Genomic DNA, 24,445 nt, shown 5'->3' with positions numbered 1-24,445 from the left:
GTCATCATCTCAACCATGAAGTCACGCATGCTCCGCCTTCAGCTAACGGCTTTGGCTGCAGAGCTGCTGCTGTGGTGGGAAGGGAGGAGGGACCAGAGGGTGATCGTCAAGTAAAGTTCCCTCTTCCACTTCCTCCCTCCCTGCAACCTGCCGCTCACTGCAGCACAAGGGCTGATACCCAAATTTGCCCGTCTTTCCCTGCTGTTTGCCTTGGCGTGACTTTCCTTTGCCCCAGGCGCTGTCCTCCACCACGGGTCCAGAGACATGCAAGCCATCAAGTGTGTCGTGGTGGGAGACGGGTAGGTACCCACTGGTTTGCTGTGGATGCAGGGAGGGAGGGGCAGTGACAAGGGGCAAGAAAGAAGGTGGTTGCTTGGTGAAACTTCCTCAGCTTTGCTTCTGACCTCCTGCAGGCTGCATTCCCTCTCTCGCTCGCTCTTTCCTCCCCAGGGCAAGGCACCTTCCTCTGGGAAGGGTGTGAGAGGGCATTTTGAAGGGCATCTGCAAAAAGGGCATGGAAAGTGGAGCAGGTCTGTCCCACGCACAGGAGGTGGTGGTGTTGCTGCCAGATTCAACCTGTAGGCAGGAGTCAGATTTAAAACCCAAGAGGTGCAAGCGCTCTCCTGCAGGTGATTGGCTCCTTGAAAGCCATCTGCTCACTGGGACTGACTGGGAGAGGGCACGGCACTATGGTCCTGATGAGATGTCTGCCAGTATCTCTGTGTTCAGCTTTTCTTGGCACATTATCTCTGTATCGGGGTGTGGGGGAGACTGTTTGGCAAGGAGTTTCTGTGGACACAAGGAGGAGGAGCTCTTTCCACTGAGATAGGCACAAGTATATGCCACTTTGGGAGTGAGAGGTAACACAACCTTGCCTTCACAGCATGATGGCATCACTGCCCACGTCCTGTAATCCCTGGAAACGGCCCGATCTAAGCCATCAATAAGTGAAGCAGTCAGTACTGCAGGGGGTGGGAGAGATGTGGTGAACTGGGCCTCTTCTTGCCCTGTGGGAAGAGTAGATGCAGGGAAGGGAGGGGAGGAGAGTCCACATTTGGCACGGGGTAGGTTAATTCATTTCCCAGCTAGGAGCTGGCCAGGCTGTTATCTGGGGCAGCTATCAGGTAGCAGATGAAGAGACATTTGCGGCAGCCCTGCTCCCCACAGTCACTTCCTCCTTCAAAACTTGCCCGGGGAAGAAGACATCTGCAAACATAACGGTACGTGTTAGACATATTCTCAGGGGCTGGGGCAAGGGGACAGGGAGAAGGGACAAGGAAGGACAGAGCCCCAGATAAAGACCATTACCTCTAAGAAAAGTCCCCCGAAGGCTGCAAGCTAGAGCTGGATGAACAATGCCACTGGGCATTTATCTGTTGCCCCGTTAACCCCCCAGTTTCCCCCTCACACATTGCACTAACTCTGTAGCCATCCCTCAAGGCAGCCTTCCCCTCATATCATGGCTAACCCCACAACACACCCTGCTCTCAACCCCTCTGACTGCAACTCCTCTTAAATGTCTTCTGTCCCATCATTTTGCTTCTCTGTACACTGCACCTCCCCTCTCACCATCTTGCAGCACAGCAGCCCAGTCGTCCCCGCATCGCGCTGAGCTCTTGGTTCACCACCCTTCACCTCCCTCCCAGCCATACCAGCCATGTCACCCTCCCTTGGCTCAACCTTACTGACCACAGGACCTTCTGCCATCACTCAGCTAAGCCCCTCATGTTGCCCCATAGCTGTTCTGGCCCCATAGCCCCCTCCACCACACATCACCAACCTCTTAAACAACCTGAGTTCAGTACCAGGAACCTGCAGGTGCCACTAACCTCACCTCTTCTCTCAATAGCTTTGTTGTAACCTTCACCCCTTCACTGACCCTTTGTGCTCCTCTCTGTTCAACCATCCCCTCTTCCATGACTGACACACCCACAGTCCCATAGATCTCCTAAGCCATTACCTGTAGACCTTCAGGGAGCCTCTGTGGCCCTCCCTCAATACCTCTATGATAAGAGGGAAGCAAGGGAGCTGGGGAAAGAGGAGGGACTGAGAGAGGAAGATCTAAGAAAGGGAGGTGGCACAAGGAAGAAACAAGCATCAGAGCATGCCAAAGAGCTCAGTTTCCTCCTCAGCTGCCCCACAGTGCAGTGACCAAGGCAGGTGCCTTGTGACCAGTGCGAAGATGCCAGCTGTGCCTGTCAAGGGCACACAAAAAGGCAGGGCTGCAGCTCTGCAACAGGGGACTTTGCAGGTACAGCTCAGATGGTTGGAGCATCCCCAGCAGCAGGACTCCAGCCTTTCCCCCAGGAAAGGCATCTCCCTCATCCTGTGGCTGTGCTCGCAGGCTGAGGAGGCAGGTTGCTCTCACCACCTCCATTTTCCACATCCTGTAACTGAAACATGGCCAGACTCCCAGGCCACACAGACCTGAGAAACAGCAGCCCAGCAGGAGAAGGATTCTCCTTCCCACACCTGTCCTGGCTGCTTTATCTTCTTCCAGTTTCTCTCCACTTCTTCTTTCCCTTACCACAGGCTTCACCTTGCCCACGACACCTTCTCCTCTCCTTGACAGCCGTACTGCCCCCTTTCCCACCTGCCTCACATCAATGCTCTCACCCAGTCTGAACTGTGCTGCTACCCTGGCTTATTTGCGCTCCACCCTGCTGCAGCATGGGTGTGGGGGAGGCTGAGGAGAGAGGAAGCACCAGCTTCTAGCTCAGAAACACCACCAGCAACCTCCAGCAGCCACAGGGAGAGACACCTTGCTGCTTACGGCTCTCTCTGCACATGATGCTGCAGCTTACCACAAACAGGCAAGACTGGAAGATGTTGAAGCTAAGGCAAGAAGAGGTGCTATCAGCTCCTGGCCACAGCACCTGCAGAAGCAGGCAGGACTGTCTGTGTTCAGGAAATGTAGCTGGCTGGGCAGCTTTGTCATGGCACTCCCACACCAAATCAATACACCTACCCTGGCTGTGAGCGTATAGCACTGTGCACACACTGGAAAATGGGCTCTCACCTCCATCTCAGAGTGGATGCGTTTTAGCTGAGTGATCTCTGTACCAGACCATAAAAACAAGCTTTCATGCTCAAAGACAACAAACATTTCTGGGTGACATCCTGTCTTTCTTCCTGCTGGTTGTCTAACGTATGGTTATGCACTGTCTGGTCCTGTGAATGTGTTTCCGCTTCCAGGGGTCTCCTGGCAGGGCTAGGTTAGAGGTGTGGAAGGATTGCCCCATCCCCATCTCACCCTAGCAAGACTGCCTGCACTACCATGACTTCCTGCTATTTTTTCTTCCTCTTCCAGAGCTGTGGGGAAAACCTGTCTCCTTATCAGCTACACCACCAATGCCTTCCCAGGAGAATACATCCCCACTGTGTGAGTAATGCATAAACAGGTCCTGGGGTGGGTGGGAGGCATGGAAAGCAGGATGCAAAGGGGTGTGGAAACCCCTTGTTGTGCGCTCTGAAGGCAGGGTTGCAGTCTCCGTGCCAGCAGAGGAAGGGCTGCCAAACCAGCGAAGGTGCCTCTACACTTTGAATCTGTCACCTTTCACCAGACACACAGGTGGCCTTATAAAACCCTGGTATAAATGGGATATTTGGGAGACACAAACCAACCTAAGGGTCTATCTGCCTGCTAAGTTTACAAGTAGTAGATGGGGTCCTGCTAGGCAAAACAACCAGGCATCAGGCTACAAAAATTAGGCCAGACCCAAGAGAAGGCAGTTGGATGGACAGGGGTCCCCACTTCCTTCCTTGTCCAAGGCACCTGCTGTCATTGGAGCAGGCACTGATAACCCTAATGGTAAGAGTGCAGGATTCAGCTCAATGCCAGAGTAGAGGCACTACGCAATCCAGCAGATGTATTCGTGAGGCTGGGACAGACCTGCAGACTGTTGGAATAAGGAGCAAGCTTAGGGTTGCTTTAGTTTGAGTGTTCAGATGCATTTGTGTCCCCACAGTGCATGGGGGTATGTTTGGAGATGCACACCACACATACTCATACCACACAACTGGGACATGGAGTATGACTACACACTCCCTGAGGTGGGAAGATGAGCTAGGCACAGTGTGTCAGACTGCCAGCTCATGTTCAGATTCCTTGGGAAAGACAGGTGCAGGAAAACCTCAGAGCCTCACTTTTTTCTCCAAATCAATTTGCCATGGACGTTGCAAAAAATGGCTGTGGCAGCAAGAACCCATCTTTTCTCAGAAGCTGGTTTGTGGAAGCGCACCATCCCTTCCTAGCATGTAGCCGTGAAGTGGCTATGCATTTTGTGTGTCACACACCATTTCTCCTCCTGTCTGAGGCTTGTGTCTGGAGATGTGAAAGGGAGGCCATTTTGTGCTCCTGGACAGCATGGCTTATCTTACAACGGCGGTGTGTACTGTGAGCACATTCACAAGGTCTTTGTGTTGGTTCCTTCCTATGACTGGTTTCCCTCACCTTAGCCTGAAAAAAAGATGTACCAAAAGGAACAGGAAATAAAATTTTCTAGGATGAGGGGAGGAACATCTCTATTGATTTAATATCCTTTTTTTCCATTAAGTCTTTGCTCCCAATCATGCAATCCTGACAGCTGTTCTCAAGTATTTCATGCTAGGTTGTCAAAGAGTAAGGGGACACATCTTCGCATATTGGCCTCAGTTCCAGCAGGGGTGTTGAGGAGTGCAGGGCTCTGGGGGAGCTACAGAGACATGGGTTCTTCTTCTTCACTTTTCAGAAGAAAGCTGGGGTTTAGTGCACAAAAAAGACAGGGGCTTGGCTAGAGCAGACACAGTTGTGGGAAGGATACTGGGGAACTAAGTGGGAAACTGAAGGGTTTATGGATCTGCACGCAAGGTCCAAAGGTGGAGCTGCAGCCAGGCACCTGTCCAGGACAGGTGGGTGATGGGGAGGAGGTTGATACTGAGTGGGAAGTCCATAAGGTAGAGGTTCACAGGAAACCAGCATCACCCAGGTGAGCTGAGAAGAAGAATCACTACCCTTTGCTCCTGGTTGCACCTAGTGAACCCCACCTACACTACTGGAAGGGCTCCCTCTTCTCCTGTTTGAGCCATGGCCTACGTCTCTGAATTTCAGGTTCGATAACTATTCTGCCAACGTGATGGTTGACAGCAAGCCTGTAAATCTGGGCCTATGGGATACTGCTGGACAAGAGGATTATGACAGGCTGAGGCCGCTCTCTTACCCTCAGACGGTGAGTCACGCTCCATACCCCTCCTCCCTTTTTCCTCCTTCAGATATGCCTCTGTTCCCCGCTGAAAAAATCAACGTTTGCCATAAAACAGTGACAGGACTGTTCCTGTCTCTCTCTGCCCTTTTCTGAGAATACCTCTGTTGATATACAAGTGCCTTGAAACCCTAAAGGTAAAAGACATCTAAGGGTATTTTGGAGTCTTTATCTAAACTTCATTACTGGTATAACTTAGCAAGAAAACCAAGATCTTCAAAGATACTTATGAGCCCAGGTGACACTGGTTTCAGTGTGGGGCAGATGCTTTACACAGCCCTGGTAAAAAACCCTCCTTTTGCGAAGTTAAAGTGGCTCAGGGAATTTAGGAGCTGAGGCAGGAGCTTCTCATGTTTCTGTTAAACCCACTATTCTGCCTTCTGCCTTTTAAAAGAGATCTGATATGCGGACACATGTATTTGATCTCCTGATGCCTCAACTAAGCCCAAGCCGCTAGCAAAACAAATGGATGCCTCAGATACTGTGTTCACCAGTTTTTCACGACACTGAGAGAGTGATTTCAGGGTTTAAAGATCACCTTCCCTGGAGGATGTTGTTCCAAGCAGTCTCTTGGCAAGCTCAGAAAGACCCTGCTGCCTCAGGCAGTGGTCTAAAGGTTGCCATTGTAACCAAAAGGGCTAGGAATTGAGGGCACTATTTGTTTCAGCTAGGTTCAGCCACCTAAAAGTCGGACACTTGGTATAGGCTGTTTGCCTAGACTCCTTCTGCAGTCAGTGCAAGCAGATGTATTTCTCAACAACGTGCTTGCACCCATTCTGGGACACATCCCAAAGATAGGTGGGGGAACTGTTCTCCAAGGTTTTTGCCTCTGATGGTTGTAGAAGTATGGAAATGGATAGTCTGGGCCTGACACCTTGTTTTAGCTAGGTGAAGTTGGATGAAATAAATATAAACCTGAAGACCTGGTTTTGTTTTGTTTTGTTTTGTTTTGTTTTGTTTTGTCTTGTTTTGTTTTGTTTTTAATGGAAGTCTAAATTCTGCCATGCCCAGGAGAAGCACTTACGTGGACAACCGAAACTCCACCTCATTTGCATCCTGCATGTGCACTTCTTGGGCTGAGCCTAGCTCTGCCTCAACAGCAGGCAAAATTATTCTGGCCTGAAAGCTCTCTGGTGTTCTATGAGAAATGAGCAGGATGCTGTCAGGCCATTTCCCATGAGGATGAGTGTGCCTACCGCAAAAACCCCATCCTCATAGTTAAACGTTTGGCTTTTCTGATAATGGTGGCTATGGTTACCATGAGTCAGGGGAGCAAATATCCTTCTCTCCTCTAGAGGCAATTATCACCAGTCAGGACTGTTTTACATTGTGAGAGACAGCTTTCCCTAGCATGACCCTCTGCTGCAGAGGGAGGATGCTGCCCACCCAGCTTTTCTCTCCCCTCCCTGCCTCCTGTCATGCAATTCCATGCTCTCATCCTAACTCTGAACCATGGTTGTATGCCTACAGGACGTCTTCCTGATCTGCTTCTCCCTTGTCAGCCCAGCATCTTATGAAAACGTCCGTGCTAAGGTGAGACAGAGTATCCTAGTCCATCAGGGGTTGAGGAGGGTGAGATTGGTGGTGGTCTTGCAAAGAGAGTGACTGTGGGTGGAGACCGCTAATAGGACATCTAGATTCAGAGGGGTAATATCTTTTTTGTGTCAGTCAGAAGGAACTAAATTATCGGCCTCCTTCAGATGTCTTTTCTGGGTCATCTCAAAGAAGGCGGCCAACCCTATTAAAGGGCTAGTATTCATCTTGCTGGGCTATTGAACTGTGAGACCACAGGCTTATATTCTGATGGTATCTTTCAGCCAAGATTGTTGCAGCACAGACACACAGGACCAGTCCATAGGTTATGAGAAGCAGATACCCATGGCCTTTGGATGGGAAGTGAGGGAAGAAGGGAGAGATTGATGGAGAGGAGAACAACATAGTATTTCCTTCCTTCTGCTTTCATGTTCCTCCCTGGGTTTCAGGGAGCCATGAACGGTGGAGAGCAGCTTGTGCTTTTGCTTAACAGAATTTGAGCTCCATGTCAGGGATTTTGCCTGAGGACCCAGCAACAAGGGCTGGCCTGGGCTAGGCTATAGTGGCCAACACTGGATGGAAGGGCTGTGAGGAAGGACAGGGTGTTAGCTATCTGGCTGACATTTTTTCAGGGGTGTGTCTTTGTTTCCCTTGTGCATGCCCATATGCGTGACTTCTTCTCACAATTTGCCATTTTCCTCCCATGCTAGTGGTTCCCTGAGGTGCGGCACCACTGCCCTAGCACTCCCATCATCCTTGTGGGCACAAAGCTGGATCTTCGTGATGATAAGGACACCATTGAGAAGCTGAAGGAGAAGAAGCTGTCCCCCATTACATATCCTCAGGGCCTTGCTCTGGCCAAGGAAATTGGTATGTGCTTGGGGCAACATCTTGGACCTACTGAAAAGAGAGAGCCAGAAGATAAGGGCTTCCCCTCAATCTAATGAGGCTTTCATAGAGGTATCTTGCAGCGGTATCTCCGAGGGACACAGGGAGACACATCAAGGGTCACGGGACAAAATGCACTTCAGGAGACTCAGGAAAGAGATCTGCTCCTTGAGGAAGCCTCAACCCCTCAACCCTCTGTTTTCAGCCTCTCTCTGGCCACCATCCTCCACACACGTACACAAATATACACTTGCACATTCCCCTCCCCTTTTACCCTGCTATTTCTATCTGGGCCAATATTTTTCTGTGAAAGCCACAGCTGCTGTGTGGGCAGAGGCCTCTCCCCCACATCCGGAAAGAGGCAGAAGAGTGAGTTTTCTAACATCTCTCAGGAAGAGTTGCAACTGCAGCTTCCCGTCGCTGCCGTTGACTACCGGGGCTTGTACATGCAACCCTGAGTATGCCTGTCTCACCCCACCATTAATCTCAGGGGCATCAGCTCCCTCCTGTATTTCGGGACGTGCAGAAATGCCTGTTCCAGGTAACGTTTCAGATGCAGCACGCAGAGGCAGCAGAGAGGGTAGGAAACACAGCTGGAGGGAGAAGTTTTCAACCAGGCATTTGGAGGAGAGGGTGTCTGGCCAGGATAACGTAGCCAGCCTCACGCAATGGCTCTGCTCTGGATACAAGGGTAGAGAATAGGCAAACCCTGGTCTTGTACAGCTGGCAAGCTTTGCCCTGAAGTCAAGGCTGCCTGAATGAGTGAGCATGTCCTGACAATGCTTAACGGCTTTGATCACCTGTGCTGTGTTTATTCAGTTCAGGCAAGAGCCAGGTGCCTTGCTTTCCAGCATAAGGTCTCTGAGAATTTAGGGGTACAGAGTCCCAAAAGGGAGGTGCCATGTGATTGGAGATGCCACCAGAGGTGCTTGAGCCCAGGCACTCTGAATGACACTTGAAGCCTGGGGAGACTTGAGACCTCATCTTAAGACGAGACTCGGTGCATTTAGGTGGTGTATTTGTGCCTCAGGACACTGTAAAATGGGCATTGAGAGAGGAGAGTGTTGTGGCTGTGAAGTGATGTGAGACAGAAACTTATTGATGATACAGGCACATGCATCTCTTTCTGCTTGATGTGATCTGTGGTATTCCTCCCGCGTGTTTCTCTTCTGAGCACCCTTGGCAGCAGACTCCTGGGTACCCCCACTGCCTGCCCCAGTTGCCTTCCTCCCCATTACAGCACCTGCTTTCCTCCTGACAGACTCCGTGAAATACCTCGAATGCTCAGCTTTGACACAGCGCGGCCTCAAGACGGTGTTTGATGAAGCCATCCGAGCAGTCCTCTGTCCGCAGCCCACCCGGACAAAGAAACGTGTATGCAGCCTCCTCTAAGCGAGTAAGTCTGAAAGAGATCCCTGGGAGTGACACTAGTGGCACTTTCCTGCTCTTGAACTCGGATGGTCAGGGCCACTGGGTTCCTATGACCTGCTGTGCCTGGTGGGATGGGTCACTCTCAAAGAGAGGGAGACAGCAGTCCTGCTTGGGGAAAGGACAGGACATGGTATGACGGAGCACACGGACCCCTGAACCACTTCCCCCTCCTTGCTGCTTGCCCGTGGGCAGGTTTGCCCCCATCTTCTGGTGCAGGGTGGCCCAGGATTTTTCACCTCTGCCCTCACAAAGAGAACTGTCACCTCCTGCCACAGAGGGAACTGCATCCAGGCTGCCCTGGAGATGACCTGCTGTGAGAGCTGTGAAGCCGCAGCCTTTTTCTATAGGAAAAAAAAAAAAAAAAAAAAAAGTTGTTCCTTATTCATGGAAATTGCCCAATGGCCCTTCCTCTTACCAGGCCCTGCTCACCTCAAGGGTGGTTTTTGTGTTGCTGTTCATTGGCAGGCAGCAGCTTCTCCTCCAGGACTCCTTTACTCCTCATATTGTCCCCACCTGCCCTTCCCCTTCAACTCAAGGCAGCAGAGGGAGGAGAGAGGCTTCAGGACAAGAGGCAAAGCTGGCCAGATCCTGAGGAGAGAGAAGAGTGAGAGCTTTCTAGCTGGGACCCTGCCCCTTTCTTCTCCCACCACCACCAGGGCAGAGGGAGGGAGAGCAGGAAAACAGCTGGGCTGGTTTCACGAGGTCTGTCGTGTTTTTGGCTACAGATCCCAGCCCCGTCCTGATGCCAGGCTCTGCCCAGCACGCAGGAGAGCGATGGCTCCAGCATCCCACAGCTCAGTACTTTGTGGCAGTCACTGCGCTTTTTACTTCTGTTGGCTTGAAAGACTGTTGTGGGTCTGTGGCACTGGTTTGTCTGTTTACACAACTTCCCAACACTTGCCCCACCCCACCTGCCCCTTCCCTTCCTCACCAAGCCCCATGGTACAACGCAGTGAAAAAGACCCAATAAACAGACCGTACATTCTTGTCATGTCCGTGATGTGTTGCACTTTGGGGGGACACAGCCCCGAAGCAGTGAGCAATGGGATAGCTGGGGTGGAGGCGCCTGCCAACTGTGTCCCTCCTTCGGCAGTGACAACCCAGGCAGCACCACACTGAGCGTGGTACTGGGGAGCCCCAGCTACTATAGGAGGACAAGACGAGGCCTGATTCATGAACTGAGTTGCTAAGTTCTCAGCTGAGCCCCCTGCATTCCTCAGTAAAGTGCAAATATCATGTGCCAGCCAAGGGCAGCGGGGTGATTACACCTTGGCTTTTGCCCTTCCTCTTCTCAGCCTCCGTGTGTTCAAAGGGAAAGTTGTCTCCCTTCCAAGACACACAGAGGATGAGATAGATAGATGCAGGCTTTGGGAGGGGACACCCAGGCCCAGACTCCTCTCTGTAGGGACTGCCCCTGCACATTGCTGGGGACAACGTTTCACCAAAACATTTCTGCATTAGCACTCCTAAGTTCATGTCACAGGCAGTCATATCAGTACCAGCACTCACTCACGCTGCCAGGCACAGGCAGAGCAAGAACAGGAAGGGGGAGGGCAAGGAAAAAAAAAAAAAAAGAGCAAGGAATGAGTCACCAGTCCAGACAAATTGCCTCCAAGTCACTAAAATTAAGCTGAAGAGAGTGGTCCCAGTGGTACTATGGATCTGGCAGCTGTGAGCACCTGCCTTCCTGATGCATTGCAGGGACTTGAGAGCAATAAGTGTTACAGGGTGGCTGCTACTGCCACTGCTTGCGGGAGGGAGGAGGGCTCAGGGTGCAATGATTGGCACGAAAAATCCTGCAGTCCTAGGAAGGCACAGAGAAACTGTGGAGTTGAGCCAGCTTACCACTCCCCGATGCAGCACCACTTCTGAGTTTCAAAAGCTGCTTCCTGCACTGAGGAGGTGCATGGGTAGTGTCAGCAACAACCCACCACAGTGAAGCCCCTGAGGGCTTCCTGCTGCCAGGGAAATTTCTGCAAATTCAATTCATGGTCGGATCTGAGTAAGGCAGTTAATTCAGTGGTATGACGCATTATCCACTGATAATGTCCAGAGCAACCCTGGAGGACATCCTGTGGCAGCGAGTTCCACAAATGTCTGCATTGCACATGGGCTGCCGGATGAATTGCCCAAGCCCCATCCAAAGGTAATGCAAATTGTGTCAACATAAGTCCAGAAGAGCAGAAATGATGTCTCTGCTGTGGTCATATGCCTGTGGAAGGGCAAGGGACTCAAAGCCCTTGAGACTGGGATCTAGCCTCCCTTAAACATCCTAAACATTACTCAAACCAATGAATTCCCAGTGGGTTATTACTTCCTCTCCAGTTTTCAACCCTTGGCTTTTACCTTCTCAGTCTGCCCTGTCCCCTACCACGTACAGCAATGCAGAGGAGAGGCTCACCCTGTACATGAAACGAAATTCATGTATCTGCCTCCCTGTGGAGGTGCACAGGCTGAGCTCTCCTTCCAGCGCAATTCAAGCAGTTTGCACAACCCCGTTGGAGCTGAGGCAGAGAACAGGGCAGGACTTCGAGCATTGAGGAAGCGAGCTGGAGACCTCGAAGCTGTGATCCTGTGACTGTGTTTATGCTAACAAGTCCTGCAAGGGGTAGCTGGCCTGGGTAGAGCTCTGCTGTTGCATGGCTCTGTTTCTTCTCAGACACGAGCTTGGGGGCTCCCTGCATGGTGCTGCAGATACCCGCCCTGCCATGACAAAGATAGCCGCTGGGTGCTGCCCATGCCATTCCTTCCCCGTGAGGCCTCATCTCTCCTGTGTGTCTCCAGACAGCTTTGAAGCCCTGTACTGTCTTCACTGTTCACCTTTGAGCAGCACTGGCTGGACATTGCTCAAGCAGGTTTGGAAGGCCAGGTTTTAGACCCTGGCTATGTTCCACTCGCAGAGATACTCCCTACTTCCGTTAAGGCTGGAATTGGCCCTAGGAGCTCAAATGCTAATAACAGCAGTGCCAAATGTGAAGAGCTGCATGACTGCACAGCACAAGGAGTCACTGATGTTGGCTGCAGGGCAGGGAAGGGGGTAAGGGCTACAGGGAAGCACTTTGTGCAGGGAATGGGATAGGAAAATCCTAATTTCCTTCCTGGGAGAACTGCATACACAAAGGAGCTTAATTTCTTGCCCTGCCCCATTTCTTCCGGGTCCACTCTTTGTAGCAGAGATGAAATCTGGTAGGAGAGTTTGGGGCTGTTGAACTGGGGCTTTTTTCCCAAAGAAGGTGCAAGAGGCATGAGATTGTGGAAGGAGCCAGGGAAGGGAGAGAGTTGAGACTGACAGCCCCCCTATTTGCCCATCTGCTCTCAGCTCCGTCCAGCTGGAGGTGCTGGCAGGGCAGAGCAGAAGGGAGAAGCTCTTGTGTGCTCAGCAGCCACCTCGGCTTCTGAGCATCTTGCCAGCCAGAAAGCTTTGCCGTATCCCTGCATCTCTGAGCAGCACCGGTCCTGCCCGCAAGATCCTCGGAGCAGGGAGCCCCTCTCCTGTGTGCCCGCGGGCATTCACAGGGCGCTTCGCACTGCCACAGCTCCCCCTGCCTAGGGGAGCCGAGCAGAGCCCCCCTTCCACCACACAGCTGCTCTCTGCATCCCTCTCCTCTTTCTCTCCCTCTCCCCTCCACCGTCCCCAGCTCCTTTTACCGCACTCCCCATTCCTCCATCCTCCCCTGCCCTGCGCTCCCCCTCTCACCTTGCCCCTCTCCTGCCCCTCCCTCTCCCCTTTCCTCTCTCCATCCCGTTCTCTCCCCCCCGCTCCTCTCCCTTCTCCTGCCCCTGTCGTCCATCCCCTCCTTCTCCTTCTCCTTCTCCTTCTCCTTCTCCTTCTCCTTCTCCTTCTCCTTCTCCTTCTCCTTCTCCTTCTCCTTCTCCTTCTCCTTCTCCTTCTCCTTCTCCTTCTCCTTCTCCTTCTCCTTCTCCTTCTCCTGCCGGTGTTGCCGTGCGTGGCGCCGATTGGCTGCCGGCATCCGTCCCCCGGTAGCCGCCGCTCCGCGCCGGCTGCCCGAGCCCGGCAGACGAGCCCCCTCTCCCGCAGATGGCGAGGGGAGAGCGGGGGAGAGACCCGCCGGCGTCAGGGTGAGGGACCGCGCATCCCCGGAGGGAGGCCAGCCCGGCCGGCCGGCCACCAGCGGGCACGGGCGTGGGCCCCAGTCCCACACCAGTCACGGAGGGGGCGATGGGCAGGTCCAGAAAGAAGGACTTGCGTCTCCGGTAGTGCATGGGGGGGGGGGGGGACTCGCTCCCTCCTGGGACAGCTTTGCTCAATTGCTTTTAAGAAAGGGGAAAAACATGACACGGATTCTCCCGGTGAAGCAGAGGAAAATGTACATCCCAATGACACGTAAGTACCAGGCGGCTCTGCCCGCTCTTCCCAGATGTCTCCCGCGGGCGTGAGTCCATGCAGAAGTTAACTCTGCAGCCCCAGAGAAGGAAACCTGACGACCCCACCCCGACCCCCCAAATCTGCCAGCCCAGCCTGGTCCCTACCAGGGAGCTCAGCCCCGAGGTGAGGCAGGGGGAGTCCTGAGCTGGAGCAGGGCTATGAGAAACAAGGTGGACAGGAGGGGAGGGTGGCAAGAGGGGCTGCAGGTTATTGGACTCTGTGGTCCCTCCCAGCTTCTATTCCTGTTTTGTAACCAGGTCTAGGCTCAGCTTTCAGCATCCACCTCCTCCTCTCATTGAATGCCGAAATATATGTTTGGGTTTTTTGTTTTTTTTTTTCCCTAAAGAAGGCAGTAGCACCAATTTACCATCTCTTCCTACCTCTCTGCCTTCCTCCTGTTCTCCAGATGTATGGACCAGGTATCTTCTGGCAGCACCTGTTACGGGATCCCAAGCCTCTTGCAACAGGTGCTATCCATCTCAGGGACAGACCCCAAGCAGATGCCAACACACTATCAGTCTGAGACCAAGGCTCCTCATCAATTCCTACCTATGTGGGTGCTGCCAAAGCAGCCAGCAGAATGGATCCAACCCAGATGAGGCGCTGGTGTCCAGTAGTTGTTCTGTCAAACTAGCCAGAATGTGTGATATGGCATTTGAGCTGGTAGATGACACTTAACAAAGTTAGAATGGCACAGACAGACCATGCCTGCTTAAAGACAAAATTTCTCCACTGCAGCTGTCTGAGCAGGAGAATGAGTTTATGAGAGTGATCAGTGCTCTGTGTTGCATGCCTTAGGATTTTTTATAGGGCTTTTGGAGCCCTGAAGCTGGGTTTACTGTATTGCTAAACCACAGCCTGAGCAATCAGCTTTGAGGTCTGGATGCTAGGCACTTCCCCAAATGCTCTTAAGCCCTATCACGACTGTCCCCATCCATATTTGACATTTGTAGGGCTCTGTCTCCAAACGCTTTTTTTGGACATTCCTTTGCATGCAGGAGGAACATCCAAACGAATTCCTAACTACGTCCCCACCTTTTAGAGGATCATCTTTTCATGAACACACTGTTCTGGTCTTTGCCGTGCTTTGCAGGGATCTTTGTGCCCAGAGCAGCCACTGCCCTCCCCTTTTCTTCAACAAGTGACTTGCATCAGTGGAACAGCACTGGAAAAAACTATCAGAGGAAAGATCCTCGAGCTTAGAAATAGTTTCAAATCACTTCCTACGCTGCCCATTCATTGCAGCCACTCATGATGTGTGGGACAACCCAGTACTGCAGGACCCCAAGACACAGGCTTCTATCAGGACAGTGTGTCACAGCCCAAGGCACCTGTAAATAAAGAAAGTCTAAACAATTCCAGGCCTTCAAAGCTCATTTAAGTATAGCAGGAAACATTTATGCAATAGACTGTAGAAATGGCCTTAAGACACAGTTGCTCAATTGTGTTTTTATGGGGCCTATCAGATGAGGTTCTTTCAGCATAAGATTTGATACATCTGTGGAGTCTGTTGGGTTTGCCTATGTGATATCCAAGGAATCCATCTAAAGCTCAGGTCTCCCCTAAGGTTTCCAGAAGCTGGAATGACATCTACAAAAAAGAATAAAAGCTGTAATATTAAGACATTTGTGAAGAAAGTTGTGATGCTACAGAGAATCCCATCTGGGAGAAAAGTCTCTGGAGTGTTTCTGGCCTCCTGAAAGTAGTTAATATGGGGACTCCTTTCCTTTGAGATCCCCAGTTTTCATTTCAATAACAAAGGAGCTTCAGAGCCCTAAGAGATCTGTTAGGAGGGGTAAGGGTGAGCCTCTGGGTTCCTGTTCTCTTCCACCAAGTCATCCTTCCTTCCAAGGAGCTAGTTCGTCAAGAGGATGACCCTGCCAGTTCACGCCTCCAGAAAATTTTGCCAGAGCCAGAATGATCCTGAAAGCATCACAAATCTCCCCCTGCATAAGGTCTGCCAGGGTATCTCTGGTCTGAAGTATGTGCTGTGCTCTGTATCTCACATATCTGGAGCCCTGACAAAAGACAAAAGGCACGTCCTTCCCTTATCTGTCTCTTCTCTCCCTGCAGATTCTCTCCCAGTGTCAGCAGAGAGCTGGTGGCGAGTGGAGAGCTTGTTTGTTCAAGGCTGTCTCTGAGTGAGCTGAGTGCTGTTTCCATGCCGAACCCTGATGTGATGGGCAATTGGGCACCTCAGATTAGGAAGGCTGGGACACTATTTTGGTGTTGCAAACAGCTGGGGCAGGCAGAGACTATTCCATTAGCAGTGTGTTGCAGGGTGCAGAAGGAGAGAAAACAAGAGAGAAAGAGACGAGAGAGATCTGGACCAATCCCTCTTGGTGTACCCAAAATAATCTGGCTCTTCCTTTACTCTCAAACTGGCATAACACAAACCAGCTGCCCTCCAGCGCAGGTGATGAGCTCAGCCTCTTGTCTTGGATTGAGAGGAGTGGAGGTGCTGTCATTTCTGCTGGTGGAGATAATAACCCCACAATAACCTGGTCAGTCCAAAAAGAGCTTCAGGAAGCAGGAGGATACTCAGTGAATGGCGGAGCAAGAGTTGGAATGGCACTTTGTCACTGGATGCTCTTCCTTCTTTTGTTCATAAGGCACCTGCTGCTCATAAATGAGAATCAGGCCAGTGGTGACTATGTCCTCAGTATTGGTGCCATTAGCAGAAAATGAGAAATTTCCCTGTCCCTATCCTAGTCTGTGGTTCTTTCCCCAGAGGATCTTTCCCTAGGGGTGAGGATCCATTGGCCCACACTGAGCCATGTCCCTGTTTGTCCCTCCACGCCCACTGTGCCTCCCAGGACCAGATGGGGTCGATATTGTCCTATGTCTTCCAGCGGCTGCCAGCATCCACAAACTCACCTCAACTTCCCATGCCTGTCCATACCTACACATAGTTAATGTGGTGATTTTATCTGTGGCTTGTTCAGCTGTGATGTCCCCAGTATCAATGGCTTTTTTTTCCTCCTCTCACCTCCAGATTGCTAACTGATCCTGGAAGGACACTGCCCCCCGCCCTCTTCCCTGCCTCTGCTATGGACACTTCTGCTTTCAGCCTCCCCACGCCGGCAGTGTCGGAGGAGGGGAATGCCTCTGGCAGCTGGGCAGGCTTCACCACCCCCAACGGCTCCACCACTGCCAGCCCCGGTGTGGTTGTCAGTGGTGTCCTCATACCCGTGGTCTACCTCATTGTCTGCGTGGTGGGGCTGGCTGGGAATTCTCTGGTCATTTATGTGGTCCTGCGGCACTCTGTGAGTGAGTCGGTGACCAACGTCTACATCTTGAACCTAGCCCTAGCTGATGAGCTCTTCATGCTGGGCCTGCCATTCCTGGCTGCACAAAATGCCCTGTCCTACTGGCCGTTTGGGTCTTTCATGTGCCGCCTGGTGATGGCTGTAGATGCCATCAACCAGTTCACCAGCATCTTCTGCCTGACGGTGATGAGTGTTGATCGCTACCTGGCCGTGGTCCACCCAGGGAAGTCCACCAAATGGCGGACAGCACGGGTGGCCAAGGCTGTGAGTGCAACTGTGTGGGTGCTGTCTTCCGTAGTGGTGTTGCCCGTGGTTGTCTTCTCAGATGTCCCTTTAGGGATGAGCACATGCCACATCCAGTGGCCAGAGCCTGCCTCAGTGTGGAAAGCTGGCTTCATCATTTACACTGCCACCCTGGGCTTCTTTGGGCCACTGCTGGTGATTTGTCTCTGCTATCTTCTTATCGTTGTGAAGGTTCGTTCCTCTGGCAGGCGGGTGAGGGCTTTGTCCTCCAAGCACAAGCTTTCAGAGCGCAGAGTGACCCGCATGGTGGTGGCTGTTGTGGCTGTCTTCGTCCTTTGCTGGCTCCCCTTCTACGTCCTCAACATAATCAATGTCGTCTGCCCACTGCCAGAGGAGCCGTCCCTCTTTGGTGTCTACTTCCTCGTCGTGGTGCTGCCATATGCCAACAGCTGTGCCAATCCTATCATCTATGGCTTCCTCTCCTACCGCTTCAAGCAGGGCTTCCGGAGGGCTATCTTCAGGCCGTCCCGCCGAGTCCAGAGCCAGGAGGTGCCGGCATGCCCCCCAGAGAAGACTGATGATGAAGGGGAAGAGGGCGAGATCAGCAAGATCACCCAGAATGGTAATGACAGGCAGGAGCACCCTCTAAGCAGCGGGGAAGGAGAAAGCAACAAGCAAAAACCACTCCCTGAGGAGCCTGTGGGATGTGAAAAGAGCAACAAGTTGCATGTCAGTTATTTATGATGAAAGGGATGGTGCAGGGACATGCACAATAGAGACATTGGGACATGGGATCCCTTTCACCCTCTGTGCTTTTCCACCTCAAAGGCAATGGGAGACATTGATACAAGGGAATATTAAAGTGCGAGACTCCGCTTAAAGATGAAGAGGGCTCCATGAACTTGTGGAAAAATCAAGGCATTGTTCTTGGCTTTGGAAGGGACACCTGAGGTTCGTGTGGTACCAGGTAAAGGAAGGACTGCATCCAGGGAGAACTGAAGAGGTGATGGGCACTGACAGTATGGACAGTGCAAGGTCAGCCCTAGATTGCATGATCCATCCTTAGATCACCCAACTGTGAAGGGCATCAGCTGCCATCTGACTGCAGCACCTTAAGGAAGTCCTCAAATGGCATATACAACAAATAAACATCCCAGTGCCTTGATTATCTTCCTTATAAACATGAGAAGTGGTTTACCCTAAAAGAAAAACAGGAAGGAAAAATGTCTGCAGCAAAGACATACCAGCCAGTTGCATGAATGGCTGACCCTTCTCTAGCTCTCCAGTAAGTCCTGGGGACAACTTTCCTACCCATGCTGGTTGTAGCTGGAGGCCACTCTGACTGCTCAAAGCCTCCTCTTTCTTTCCAGGGCTCTCATGGACTCTGGGCAGGCTGATGAGACTTACCTGGGAGAGCAAATGGGACATTTCTTTCCTGCACCTCTCATTCTTCAGGGTTTTTCTGGTGCCTCTGCACCCTGGTGGAAGGCGTAACAAGGGCAGAGAAGAAGACAACGAGGCATGGGTTGGAGGCAGGGTTTCTTACAAGCTGAAATGCCCTTTCCCTTTTCTCCTTCCTAAGCCTTATTGTAAATAAACAAAAAGCCTTTGGACTTAAAAGGTCACCTGGGCAGAACCATTCTGTGTGTTTAGGGGAAGGGGGTGCTATAGATTTGGCTCTCCTGAGAATATACAATGTCTTTGAGATGCGTTGATCTCTGTATGGAGTAACATTTGGCTGGTACAGGAGATCAAGGCATGTATCAGTAGAGGGAGCAGAGGGAAGTCAGGGGATCCCCAGTGTGTAAGAGCTATGGTTGCAGGAGTCTGGGCAATACTAGGAACTGATTTGTCTTGTGGGAAATGGTAGAGTATTTGGCTCAGGATGGAGAAGAAATGATGTGTCTGCATATGTACAAAGGTGGTTGTATGCAAATGTTTGATCACTGGAGTGTACCTGTATGAGAACAGCTGAACAGAATCGGAGATCGAGCAGTCAGGGCTGGTGGGAGATGTACACGGGTTGGGCACTGATGCTAATCTGTATGTGGTTATGGGGTGTGTATAAATGTGTACAAATGTACATAAGGGGTTATGCATGTGTATAAGCGTATACAAACACAGATGAGGAAGTGTGTTTATGTAATTGTGGGATGTTTAAGTGTAGATACGGTTGTGTAGGCATGCAAGTATATATGGAAATGTGCGCGCACATGTGAATGCTTGGGTAAGAGTGTGAGAGTATGTGTGTTGCTGTGAGTCTTGGATGAGTGCTTGCTTCTCTGTATCGGTTTTTGGAGAGAAGTTGTGGGTGGGCCTGTCTGAGTGTGCAGGCTAGAGGAGCAGCAATGTACGAGGGTGGGTGGGATGAAGGTCTCTCTCTCCACTTTGGCTTCATTCCTGCAGATTCTGCTAAATATCTGTCCCCACACCTTGAACTTCTCCATGAATGCTGTTGCTAAGCTACAGCCACCAAGACGACTCTCACACCAGAGCCCTTGGTTATATCTGGGCACTTTTCTCCACAAGTAATTTTGAGAAATGGGAAGGAGGAACCCGCCAGGAGGAGACTTGCCTCCCTGAGGTCAGGAGATGTTGGAGGAGGCAGTTCGTGGAGGGTCAGTGACAAGAGCTGGCTGGGTGATGGAAAGATGTCTCACAAGTCACTTGAGAGAAGGCAGGAGATGTGAAGGGATGGCATGGGGTCAGGTGTGCTGGGACAGAAGACAAAAGCCCTGGACTGGGAAGCAGAACAAGCTGCAGCAGCTGAGGATGATGGGAACAGAAGAACGGAACCACTTTATGAGGAAGCAAGAGACAAGGTCACCCAAAGGCGATGTAAGAAGAAGTGAAGGCCTGGCAGGCATCAGGGGAACTGCAGTGCAGGGCACCCGAGTTCAGGAAAGGACCGTCTCAGGGCATCAGATGAGGAGACATGTCCTAGCCAGGCCAGAGAGCAGAGGAACGGCGGGAAGGGACTGCAAACATGACCAAGCAAAAGACATTCAGCTGTGCTCTCAGCCACTGGTACAGCTGTCACCTCCCTGACAAAGATTGTCCATATGAATCCTCCATCCTCTTGTTTCCTCTTTGAGCCTGGGACGCTGGTGCCAAGCTGTCCATGCCTGTAGGCTCAGCCTCGGGAGCTGAGCTACCAGCAATACCACACAGCTATTGCTTAGCTCCTTTTACAAAGTGCGCTTGCTCCGCTGAGCGTGGGCAGTCAGACACCCAGGAGTGCAGGCTCAACTCATGGGGAAAAGAAAGTGCTTGGTAAACTCATGGGGAAAAGAAAGTGCTTGGTAGCCAGTTTCTATCCTCTGCTACCTCTTCACATCTCCTTCTTCCATCCATGCATCACCTGCCCACACTGTGCGCCCCAGTGAGAAAACCAGCCAAACTATTCATGGGCATGGGATACACAGTCTGTTGGACTAAAAAAAGCCTCTTTTTTTTTTTTTTTTTTTGCCTGGGAAGCTCCCACAGCATCCATTGGATGAAGTGCAATCAAAACATCCTAGCAGAATGAACTCTCAAAGCTCCTGCCTCTATATGGGGCAACAAACAGTAGGAAGGTTAAAAGGTCTGGCTACCAACTGGTCAGATAGATGGACAACACACCACTTTAAACGGGGGTCTGTGTTGCTCCTGTTGCAGTGAGGAACAGGGCAAGGTGAATGCTGGGTACCACTGGCACAGCAATCACTGTAGGACAGAGGAGAAACGGTATCAGCTGGGGACCATGTAGCACTGTTCGTGGTTGATGACCAGGCACTGAAGAAGGCATGTGACAGTGAATGAGGACCTTGCAGGAGGCAGCTCAGATGGGTGGGGGGCAGATATAGGAAGGGTTTCCTTCTCCACAGAGTGGCTGCCCAGCTGCCATGGGGAGATGGGGGAGTTCCCTGGCTGCCAACACGCTTAACAGAGACACTCTCCTTCACCACGGAATTGAGCTGAGACTTCATTTTGCACGCCTTTGCAGCTCCATCTGCTGCAAGTCACCACTCAAGAAACTCCACCAACTGGTTGGCTTCTTAAAATATCTACATGTCTGAAGAGCTCAAGCACTGCAATGCCAGCAACAAGCAAGTGCGCCAAGGAGACATCATTTTGATACAAGGAGTCTGAGCCCACTAGCAAGGCAGCTCTGCAGGGGAGCCTGCTGGGGAAAACAAAATGTGTTCCAGGGACACCTGCAAAAAACTGGGGGTCTTTAGTTTAAACAGGAGTTTAAAAGAAAAGGATCACAAGCATCATATTTTTCTGTCTTGTGCTTTCTTCTCCCCCCTATGCTGCATCCTATTTTTCAGTGACAAACTGGGAAAAAAAAATAGAGATGAACCAAAAATAAGACTGTGGGAGGGAAAAGAAAAGGTATTTTTTGTCCAAAATTCATGACGACAAAACGAATGCTACAAAATTCTGCAAACTATCACCATTGATTAAAACACTGTTTTTCTTAGAACAGATGTTTGGAATGACGGATGGTACCTTGCTGCCTCCTGGCCCCTGCCTCTCTTCTCAGCCCTGTCTCCCTCCTGGTGAATCCCCAGCTTTTTCTGTGGTAATAGCATTAATCTGACTGTCCTTGTGATTCTTCTCCCTCTCCTAATGATGGTGCGGTTGACTCCAGGCAACCCAGAGGCCACGGGTACTGTGCACAGTGGCTAAGTGAAATTCTGGCTGTGTTCAGGGGTATTTGTTCCAGTCAGATGTGGAAATGGATTTTTCTATTCTGGGTGCAGAGACACGGACATAAGGGCTCCATCAAGCCCTGTGCTGCACAAAAGGTTTTATTCTCATCACGTAGAGATCGGAGCTGCAAGACTAGAAAGGTCCGCAATGATTTCAGCAGCATTGTGCAATGCCTCTTCGCAGCAAACGTTTGATCATAGATGGGGTGTTAGAGACATGGAGAGCCCATTCTGCCAGCTGCTCAGAGAGTGCACATGCACACATCAGAGTGCACAAGAGCAGATACAGAGAAGCATATGCATGTGATGCATACAAATGAGTATGTATGTGATTACATGTGTGTATGTATGGGCACACGTGACTGTGTGAATGTGTATAAATATATATACATATTCATGTCCGTGGGTGCTTTGATTCAAATATATCTATGTGTGCTTGAGACCATATGTGGCCACCCACACAGATGCCCACATACCCTGACATGCACATACCTCTTGGCCTAAGCATGAATGCAAGAACACAGCACATAAACCTTCAAACACGCAGCCCAGGCATGGGCTAAAACTAGGAGATGACAACTGGACCTTGCAAATGACCCTCCCCACACACGGACCAACCATACATGCACACCCAAGCTCATTTCTGCCAGCCCAACAGTGGTCCGGGGCAGCTTTGGACCCACTCAGTGTGACCCTTTTGTTCCGCAGTGGATCTTCAGGAGAGAAACTGGAAGGGCAGTGAGTGGAGGGATTCCAGCATGGAGAGGCGAGGGTGAGTTTCCAGGCTGTTACTAACACAGCCCACACTTAATGTCATTTGAAGCTGTTGTTAGGGAGCCGCTGTATTTGTCATCAGCAGGAAAACACAGCAGCTCAGCTCAGGCAACAGCAAAACTGTCCAGGCCACGTTCTGCCTCAGCTGTTGTACAGGACCCTGGAACAAGGGGGTGTGGGGAGGGGGCAGGAGGCAGTTCATCATTTGTTGAAATAGGGTAGCCAGTAGACAAAAGAGGCAGGGAGACACAAGAAAGGGAAACACCCTTTAAAAGATGTTCCAGGCTCTCCTGAGGATTCGACAGAGAATTGAAATGCTTTATCTGCTCGAACGAGTGGAAAATATGCAAATATTTGCTCATGAAAACTTGGTGTTCTTTGCCTTCCCAAGCATAAAATATGCAAACGCCACGCACAAGGCAGCGGGCGCACTCAGATCTCACACTTACCACGTCATGCACAAACACACATACACACACCTACCCGGCACGTCAATGCAGCCAGCTAAAGACACGTGCCTGGGCTGCAGCGTGTCCTTCTACACATGACAAACAGTGCCGTGTGGGAAGGAAATATATATATATATGTGCCTTGACTCACAAACCCTGCGGGCAGGGACCGTGCCCCATCACTGTTTCCTCTGGCGGCCTTTAACCGGAGATGCGGTGGGCAGGAGTTTGCAGAGAGGAGGAAGGGCCGCCAGCCCACCCCGGTCCCCACCTGCCCTGGGCCACCGGTGCCACCCCCCGCAGGCCCAGCGGCGCGCCCTGGGCCACCGGTGCCACCCCCCGCAGGCCCAGCGGGCCGCCCGCCGGCCAGCGCCGGGCCGGGAGGAGGCGGCCCGGGGCGCTGCAAGGCGCGGCGCGTCCTGCAGGGGGCAGTCGGCAGCCGCCGGGAAGGGCGGGCGGGCGGGCGGGCGGGCTGCGGCCCCGCCGTGGCTCCCCGTCACACGCGGGACCTTTTCCCACCGGGAAACGTCCCGGGTTTGAGGCAGGACTGTGCCCGGCAGGGAGGCGGCACCAGGTCCCAGCACCCCTGTACGCCCCGCGGCGTGCTGACTGCAGGACCAAGGGATATCGTCGGGACTCTTTGTCAGGACCCCTCTGCAACACCGCTATCTTCTTGGAAATCCCATGTATTCACCATGCGGCTGTGTGGGCCTGGAGATCCATGCAGAGCCCTCTTGTTAGACCCTCAGAGGCACTGTAGCTACTGCAAGGCGTCGCACAGTTTCAGCAGAGATCTGGTGCTGTGAAAAGCATTAAACTTTACCACATGGGTATGAAACAACGCCTATGCCCTATGCCTTGAAGCCAGAGTGATGAACATGCTGGTGCTGGATCAAATGGCCAGACAACGTAGCAGGACTCTCGTCCTGTTGACTGGTTGTAGGACCAGACTCAGGACAGCGCTACCAAGCCATGGTGGAACCCCTCTGTTTCAAACCGCCCCTGTCTCAGGCTGGTTCCCTTAGTGGGAGGTACCCGTCACAGGTCCAAGAGTTTCTGTGAGCTCTTAAACGCCAGCTTCCCCCCTCTGGCCACAAAGTGCTGGTTTCTTTGGTGAGAAAGCTCATGGGTACCTCTGAAGAAAATCTTCTTGCCCTAACCGCTGCCCAGCTTTCTCAGCACTCCTTGCCAGAGCTGAGATGCCCCCAGCAGTGACCTACTGTTGATAACTGCTCAGGGCAGGGCTAGGAGCATGTGTAGGAGAGGACAGCACAGGGGTAAAAACTCCTGGGTCTACACAGGAGCGGATGGGAGGAGAAGGCATTCAGATGCAGAGAAGCAGAAGGCAGCAGGCTCAGCTGAAGGCTGTTTTTAAGAACTGGTTCAAACAGGCTGCAATGTCACCTGGTATCTCCCACCCAGCCAAGCCGTTGGGGCTGGATGCTCACAAGGCAGCGAGGTCTTGCTGGTTGCAGTAGGGTTAGCGCTTGTAGTCACGTGCCGGAGTTTGGGGGTGATTACTGGCAGTTTCTTG

At 51.9% G+C, this 24,445-nt stretch overlaps 2 protein-coding genes across 5 annotated transcripts; both read left to right on the top strand.

Moving 5' to 3' along the window:
• Positions 1-88: 88 nt before the first annotated feature.
• Positions 89-9,053, top strand: RAC2 (Rac family small GTPase 2; the record flags this gene model as incomplete). Of its 4 annotated transcripts, none has more annotated exons than XM_082309390.1 (6): positions 89-299; positions 3,311-3,382; positions 5,090-5,207; positions 6,711-6,773; positions 7,484-7,643; positions 8,923-9,053. In XM_082309390.1, exons 1-6 carry the CDS (start codon positions 265-267, stop codon positions 9,051-9,053), a joined length of 579 nt encoding a protein of 192 aa, XP_082165516.1. In that variant the 5' UTR covers positions 89-264. The 4 variants fall into 4 exon arrangements, with proteins under 4 accessions (XP_082165516.1, XP_082165515.1, XP_082165514.1 ...); XM_082309389.1 differs by having other exon boundaries at positions 8,902-9,053; XM_082309388.1 differs by lacking the exon at positions 8,923-9,053 and adding an exon at positions 7,732-8,895.
• Positions 8,995-18,504, top strand: SSTR3 (somatostatin receptor 3). The gene is made up of 2 exons (XM_082309387.1): positions 8,995-9,057; positions 16,475-18,504. The coding sequence occupies exons 1-2, from the start codon at positions 9,038-9,040 to the stop codon at positions 17,733-17,735; spliced, it is 1,281 nt and encodes a 426-aa protein (XP_082165513.1). The 5' UTR covers positions 8,995-9,037; the 3' UTR covers positions 17,736-18,504.
• Positions 18,505-24,445: the final 5,941 nt, after the last annotated feature.

This window comes from Platalea leucorodia (assembly GCF_965183815.1).
Source record: "Platalea leucorodia genome assembly, chromosome: 4".
Taxonomy (NCBI): domain Eukaryota; kingdom Metazoa; phylum Chordata; class Aves; order Pelecaniformes; family Threskiornithidae; genus Platalea; species Platalea leucorodia.
The sequence above is the reverse complement of the archived record's forward strand: the minus strand, read 5'-3'. Positions and strand labels throughout refer to the sequence as shown.

Bases quoted from the DNA above. Each gene is read 5' to 3' on its own strand.
- SSTR3 (XM_082309387.1), top strand. From the start codon at position 9,038: ATGCAGCCTCCTCTAAGCGA. The intron at 9,058-16,474 runs GTAAGTCTGAAA...TCTCACCTCCAG, and splicing joins ATGCAGCCTCCTCTAAGCGA to ATTGCTAACTGATCCTGGAA.